The sequence below is a fragment of the Peromyscus californicus genome, unplaced genomic scaffold (genome assembly GCF_007827085.1).
Source record: "Peromyscus californicus insignis strain IS unplaced genomic scaffold, ASM782708v3 Scaffold_4__1_contigs__length_199733344, whole genome shotgun sequence".
NCBI lineage: Eukaryota > Metazoa > Chordata > Mammalia > Rodentia > Cricetidae > Peromyscus > Peromyscus californicus.
The window spans coordinates 196,286,317-196,294,113 of record NW_026294562.1 but is presented as its reverse complement, the minus strand read 5'-3'; the positions used below and the strand labels follow the sequence as shown (position 1 = coordinate 196,294,113).

The 7,797-nt window shown below is 41.8% G+C and overlaps 1 protein-coding gene across 1 annotated transcript; it reads right to left on the bottom strand.

Annotated features, from left to right (window-relative positions):
• Nucleotides 1-4,003: 4,003 nt before the first annotated feature.
• LOC128124316 (PRAME family member 12-like) lies at nt 4,004-7,181 on the bottom strand. Its single transcript, XM_052760466.1, has 3 exons — nt 6,934-7,181; nt 5,933-6,520; nt 4,004-4,571 (listed from the first exon to the last, which is right to left on the bottom strand). Exons 1-3 carry the CDS (start codon nt 7,179-7,181, stop codon nt 4,004-4,006), a joined length of 1,404 nt encoding a protein of 467 aa, XP_052616426.1.
• Between the last annotated feature and the right edge of the window lie 616 nt (nt 7,182-7,797).

The window sequence follows — 7,797 nt, the reverse complement described above, 5'->3', positions numbered from 1 at the left end:
CCAATTGATTGTCCATTACTATACAGTGTATTTTCTTAAGCATCCAAATGTTGATTTATATTTATATGCATAAATTTATGCGTACATTATGTCTGTATTCATTTTTAAACACCTGACATATATGATGCCCAAAGAATAAAGGAGGGGGCATGGAATCCAATGGAAACGGAGTTAGAGATGTTTGAAGTCATCAAGTAAGTACTGGAATATGAACTTGGTTTCTGTGAAGGTGTTAGAAGTGCTCTCAACTGCAGAGCCAGTCCTCCAGTTCCTAAGCTGTACTATTTTGATATGTGGTCAATAACAGGGATTGGGCTGATTCTATAGGATGTATATGCAGACAGCAGATTCCCAAAAAGACAGTGTGTGTGTGTGTGTGTGTGTGTGTGTGTGTGTGTGTGACAGAAAGAGAGAGAGAGAGAGAGAGAGAGAGAGAGAGAGAGAGAGAGAGAGAGAGAGAGAGCAGAGAAGCACTGTGAGTTGCTGAGACAGAGCTACAAGGTTCAGATTAGAGAGCCTTGACCTGAATCTGTGTCCAGAGCTGAGTAACCAGAAGAAGCAAGATGAACCCCCACCATACACACACAGAGCACTTCCCTGCAGGAACCACTCCATTATTTTAAATTACCCCGGCAGCACATGGACATTAGAAATCCTAAGCGTAAAACCTGGTTACAATGTCTCCTCACTTCAGTGAATAATTTGCCACGGATAGATAACAGACTCCTATTGAATGGATTCACTATGGCTTGTCCTGGCTGCAAACAAATAGTGGCTTGGGACTTGACATTTGGAGCCATTTAGAAGTAGCAAGACAACCCATGGTTGCAATAGGCCATTACTGCGTGATGTGTGGTAGCCCACCTCTGTGCGTGTTGATTGAATAATTGTCCTATTATATGTCTCTATTTTTATATTTTTTTCAAGACAGGGTTTCTCTCTGTAACAAACCTAGTTATCCTGGAACTAGCCCTGTAGCCCAGGCTGGCCTTGAACTCACAGAGATCCATCTGCCTCTGTCTCCCGAGTGGTGGGACTAAAGGCATGTGGCACCACAGCCCAGCCAATGTCTCTTTTTAGACAGTGTTAGATTTCAGCAGTTGTGTAAGAATTACACTATCTTCATAGTCACATCACTTCCAAGGGTCAGTTCTGCCCAGACAGATTTTTCAGTTGTCATCCCCAGTTAGGTCATATGAAGTTATCAGGCAGTACAGTGAAGTTTCAGGAAAAAAAAAAAACTAGTAGTGTATATTTTATTTTGTTTTCTCTTTGCTGTTTATTTTAACATCCTGTCCAAAGTTTTGCCTCCTCCCTGTCCTCACAGTCCTTCAGCCCCACCTCCCTTCTGAATCCCCAACCTACCCACTCCTCCTCCATTTCTATACAGAAAAGGGGAGAACTCCCATGGATATTGACAAAACATGGCAAATCAGGTTGATCATCCTGCCTTGTATTAAGACTTGGCAAGGCAACCCAGTATGAAGAACAGGGTCCTAAAATCCAATAAAGGAGTCAGAGACAGGCCCAGCTCCAACCATTATGATTTCCAGCAAAAGACCTTGCTAAATTATTATCACATATATGCAGAGGGCCTTAGTCTTTGCCGTGCAGGCTGTCTGGTTGTTAGTTCAGAATCTGAGTTCATTTGAGCCCAGGTATTTGATTCTGTGTGATCTCTTGCTATGTCCTTGACTATCTGGCTCCTGTAATCACTCCTCACTTTCTTCAGTAGGATTCCCTGAGCTTGGCCTAATTCTTACTTGTGGATCTCTATATCTGTTTTAACCAGTTGCTGGATGAAGCCACTCTGACAAATTTTGGCCTAGGCACCAATCTATGACTATAGTAGAATATCTTTAAGCATCATTACATTGATTTTTTTCCCTCTGGTAATGTTTGGTTCTATTATAGGTCTCTGTGATATCTAAACTCTAGGTCCCAGCAATCCAGTGACAATTGTGGGTCTACTCTGGTTTTATGGTTCTCAGGCTGGACCAGTCATTGGCTGACCACTCCCACAATCTCTGCACCACACATTCCATAAGCAGGACAGATTGCAGTTTGAAGGTTATGTGGCTGGGTTGGTGTCCCAATCCCTTCAGTGGAAGTCTTGTCTGGTCGCAGGAGATGACCAGTTCAGGCTACATATCTACAATTGTTAGGAATTTTATCTAGGCTCATCCTTGTATATGAGAAAGAAATAAAGGAAACCAGACCCTTCATAACAGTCACAAGTAATATAAAATATCTTGCCAAGCAAGTGAAAGACCTGTATGACAAGAACTTCAAGTATTCAAAGAAAGAAGTTGGAAAATATCAATAAATGGAAAGATCTCCCATGCTCATGGATCAGTAGGATTGACATGGGAAAACATGGCCATCTTACCCAAACAATCTAAAGATTCAATATAATTACCATTAAAATCTCAACAAAATTCTTTACAGACTTTAGAAGCACAATACTCAACTCTATATGGAAAATAAAACATCCAAGATAGCTAAAACATCCCGTACAGTAAGAGAACATTTGCAGATATAAACATCCTAAATTTTAAGCTCTGATTCAGAGCTACAGTAATAGAACAAAATGCATGGTATTGGTATAAAAACAGACAGGCAGATCAATGGAATTGAATCAAAGACCCAAATATAATCTGCACATGATATGAATACCTAATTCTCCACAAAGATGTCAAAATTTACAATGGGAATAAGAAATCATCTTCACCATATGTTGCTGGTATAAGTGGATGTAAACATGTAGAAGAATGTGAATACACCCATATCTAGTGTACATTTTTAATAAAAATAAGTTAGTAAATTATGTTGGGTTAGCATGCAGTGCAGTGATCTTTAATAATGTGGGAGCCCGTTCTTGGGTTTCTTGTGGCTTTACCCAGCAGGTCCGCATAGAGGATGATTAGGACCACGGGCCTGAGTGCAGGTGTCTGAGATGGTCTGCACTTGGCTGTGCTGGGGGAGGAGGTCTTTTGCTCCACCCCCTGGCGTCTCTATAAAAACCCTGGGGCAGAGACAGTCGGGGCCCCGTTGGAATAGGTTCCAGACCCTCTCGAGGCTATCCTTTATTTTCTATCTGTTTATCTCCACGATATTCTCTGCAATAAATCCTTCTATCTAATATTTCCTGCTGCTCGCACTCAAGAAAACTCTGGGGAACTGTGGGGGTGGTGGGTAAACACCCCACAAATAAAAGACTATTAGTGTATATTTTTAATGAAAAACCATCAAGAGCATGATTTAAAACTAACATATTGCTATATGATATAGTGAAAAGGGGAGTGAAATAGTTAGGGTTGTACTCCATTAAAAAAAATAAAGGCACAGCTTACATATGAATATTCAACATCCTGGTATCAAGTGCAGTTATGATCAAGGTAAGGACTTCTGTCTCAGGAAACTTAGATGTGTGCACAGTGCCTCCTATCTGATTACCCTGAGTTGTAATTCCCTCCATTCTCCAAAATCTTCTTCATAGGAGATGGAGTCTGCACTGATTAGTTCATTTTAAAAATTGTGTGAACAAAAACCAAACAACCAATCAATGGGAGGTAAAGGGAGGAACACAATGTGATAAATGACTCCTGTTCATTTTGATGTAACAAGTCATGGACTAAAATCCCCTTGGTCACACTAGATAAGGTAACATCTTGACTTTTAATGAAAAAGTGAGTTCAATGTCTGAGTAGAGCACCAGAGAAAAGCATTCATAAGCTCACCATGCAGGGGGAAGCCACTGGTGACCACACCCTGACAGAAGCACACTTGGAGGTGCAGATCCATCTTTCTGATTCTACAAGACACCTGTCCCCCTGGCCCTATTGTTCTTCATAAAATCATTCCCTAGAGCTTTAATTCAATGAACACCATTTTGTTGCTGATGCACCAAACAGTGTCTGAAATGACATGTTCTTGGACAACCTACTGAAAATCCTATAACCAAACTTTTATTTCTCAGTATCCAGGCTCAACCTACTCCTGTTTATGACAAACAAGGACAAAGTCTGGCCTTATTGTCAAAGACACAGCGCTGGAAACATTTGAGACAACTGTGTGAAGAAAAGGAGATTGTTTTGGGCTCTCTCTTGGCTCTGACTGTATCCAGGAAATCAGGACACACTTTGGCAAATTTGCTGACTAGGAAATGACCCAGGTCATCATAACACTCTAGTGGGGCAGGATACAACTCCTCAGTTAACTTGCTTAGATTGCCCAAGCTTTGCAGAAGGTCCTTCAGGACAGATGTGGATATATCATTGTCAGTGAAATTGACCCTGGTTAGATGGAGGCACTGGCTCAGAGCCGGCAGGAGGGCACAGAGCTGAGAGTCTCTGATACTGCAATTCTCTAACTCCAGAGTATGAAGAGTGTCTGTTACATTCTTGAGGAGAAATTGGAGAGGTGTGGGACATAAGTTCATTAATGTTACACCACAGAAGTTCAGGTGCTTCAACTGAAAAAGCCACTTACACTGAGACAGGTGTTGCAAGTCTGACTGGGAGAACTCATAGAGATCAATGGACAGAGACTGCAAGCGGCTCCTCAGGCATCTAAGGAAAGAACAAGAGATCAGTTCTGTCTCATGGTCTTGGAGAGTGTTTTAGTTTTGATACTACTACAGAGACAATGTCTTACTTTAGAGTACTATTACTATGATAAAACCCAATATCCCAAAACACCTGGGAGAGGAAAGGATTTATTGGCCTTATGATTAGAAATCCACAATCCATCACTGAAGGAATACAGGACAGGAATTCAAGTGGGTCTGCAACCTGGAAGCAGGAGTTATTCAGAGAGGCCGTGTCGAGATGTTGGTTATTGGCTTGTTCTCCATGTCTTGCTCAGCCTATATTTTGTAGAACCAAAGAAAACCAGCCCAGGAATGGCCTGACTTGCAATCAGCTGGGCCCTCTGACATAAGTCACTGAAAACAAAATTCTCTACAGGTTTTGCCTACAGGCCAATATTTTGAAGGCATGTTCTGGTTTTGAGTATCCACTTCTCCAGTGACTCTAGCCTGTGTCAATTTGATATCAACTTAGCCAGCACAGAGTACCACAAAAGCAAAGTCAGTCTGTCTTCATATGGGAGCTTAATACTCAATGTACAGCCTGTTATTGTCTCCTCACTATAGTGAAATCATTGCTTTCTCATGTCTATTACCATCACTTTTGATAGGCTCACAACTGAGTGATGCATCTTCTCATTCCCAATATGTCAGAGAACAAGAGATGGCCATTACAGCCTAGAAGTATTTGCTAAAAGAAGTCTAGTCCAAATAGTTCTAACAACATTTTGGCCTGTGTCCTGCAGAAATCACTACAGCCCCACCTTCCCAACATAGCCTATGTTCCCCTTCTCTGCATCAATCCCTGAAATCGACCCTCAGCCCATTGCCAGCAACTTTGCATCTACTAAGCCTGAAATGAGCTCACATCATTTGTCCATCTGTGGGGAGATAAAAGCTGACAGAAGTTCCACATGAGATAAGATAGTTCCTGTCCACAAAGATATAAGGACAGAGATCCCAAGGGAAGCCTATGCATGAATGGCTCCTCACCACCTTGTGGGCTTCTGCTCTGTCATGTTCCCTCCCATCAGAGTTGACAGGACTCCAAGGAAAGATACATAACACACAGAGAGACTCTTTGTGAGCCACACAGTGTGCCTACTCCTAAGAAAGCTCTCTTCACATCACTAACAACATCTCAGAAATTTATTGATGAGTGGTCAGTAAAGCAATTGTGCTTCTGACCCAGTAAAGATGGAATCCAGACCATTTTCAGATATTGTAATGAGCTGATAATTGTGAAAGTCACAGTGGCTGATTGATCTCAGGTGCTCAGTAATATATATTGTAACAGAGTAAGGCTTGCTGTGGTAGCCAAAACAGCTCTCTAAACTTCCTTACCTGAACAACTGTTTCATATGCTCACTGGAAAAGTAGAAACCATTGATGTAGAGATGCTGGAGGTAGTTCAGTTTCGAAATTTGAGAAATGAACCTAGCAGAATACTTCTTCTCTTTGTCTTCTGAGGTATTTACATCCTTGGTGTCAATGTAAATGCATGATAGATGGAGTTTGTGCAAATTTCTCATCTGGCCAAAGCAACATGCAAAACGACTCAGTGCAACTGGAGTCCAGACCGTGGATAGTTCCAGTTCCTCAATGCAGTATGGCTGGAAAGTGTCCAAAACCATCTTGATAATATGCACGGGAGTTGCACAGATTGTCATCTTCATACAGCACAGATGTATTGAACCTTTTCGCTGCTGGGCCCACTGCAACAAGAATGCTTGCTGTTCATCCAGGTGATCTCTTAGTTCAAAATCAGTGACCACCTTCAAAAACCATCTTAGGTCATATCTAGGAAGGCCATTCTCTGTTTGTTCTTTACTCAATGTACCTTTTGAGCAGTCTACACCTTCTATTCCAGGACATACATCCCAGAAGACATTGTGCACATTCCTCAGGTCCAGCACTCGAAGCTTCGACCTTCTCTGGGGAAAAAGGTGAAGTGTCACAATGAAAGAAGAGAGCCAACATAGAGTCAGCTTTCATTTCACTTCTTTAATGTTAGCAACAACACCTGTCAGGCAAGGGTTCCTTGCATGAGCTACATCTGGATACTTTTCATGCTTCCCTCCATCTAGTTTCTATTGACTTATTTTCTTATTACATGGTGGTAGGACAGAGAAGACTAATCCTACTATGGCTACATCTACACTGAGGTGCCCTGAATTTCTGAAAGTTGATTATATTATTATTCAAATTATAAATAGAGGCTTCTACTGATTTCAAAGCTGAGACTATCAGATGCCTCCAATTCATTACAGACCCCATTCTACTTGACTCCCCACGATCCTTACCAGTAACCAAGTGACTCCCATTCTGTTCTCCTTTGGCCTTACCTGTGGTCAACTTTCTGCATCAAGAGTATGTCTACACCATCCAGTACTGCTTGCAATATCACCACATCTGGAACCTTCATCATTGCCCCCACAGGCAAGGAAGCAAAGGGCCATTCTGCCACCATCACTGTCAGTATCTTCATATGTCTGCTCTTGAAGACCTCCTTGAACAGGGACGGGAAGAGCTCCGTGGGGAGCTTCTGCAGAGCTGAGATAGCCAAGGCTTCATTCCTCAGCAGACTCTTCATTGATAGTTCCAGGAGTGTGGATGTGGCCTCAAAGCTCATTCTGGTGGATATTCAGACAGAAGAACCTGGTAAAACATTCAGGAGCAATATTTTCATGATATGTCTCAGGATTTTGTAAGTCTTGCCCATCACAGAAACCATCCCAGGCCAGAATCCCTGATCTAACAATAGTCAAGAATTCAGTATGTCTTCTAATATCTGGTCATCTCAAACTCTCATCCTTGTCAGCATGTAGAGTTTCTCATTAGAACCAACATAGGTGCAAATTAACCATTGTTTTACTAGGTTCCAAGCTCTGCTTCTCTGAATCTCATTCCCCTTTTGAAAGGTCATTCAGAAACAAGCAATCCAATCAGCCTCTTTTGTGGCAAACTGAGACTGTCACCTTTCAAGTCACTTAAAAATAGCGAGTGCTGTGATTTCATGTATAACCCACCCATATTCTACATTCCATGTGTTCATTCTGCATGGGAAGGATTGAGGAGATCTCACAAGTGCCTGACCTCTTGGGCTCTATATTCTTTTATCATCCTTTCTCCTCACAATTCCCCTATGTAGCCTTCTTTCCATTTGACACACTTTTATCTGACTGGAAGATTGATTGAACATCTGCTTA

Coding starts and splice junctions, on each gene's coding strand:
- LOC128124316 (XM_052760466.1), bottom strand. CDS start 7,181: ATGAAGAGTCTGCTGAGGAATGAAGCCTTGGCTATCTCAGCTCTGCAG. Junction 6,521..6,933: donor ATGCAGAAAGTTGACCACAG/GTAAGGCCAAAG, acceptor TTTTCCCCAGAG/AAGGTCGAAGCTTCGAGTGC. Junction 4,572..5,932: donor CATATGAAACAGTTGTTCAG/GTAAGGAAGTTT, acceptor TTCTTTCCTTAG/ATGCCTGAGGAGCCGCTTGC.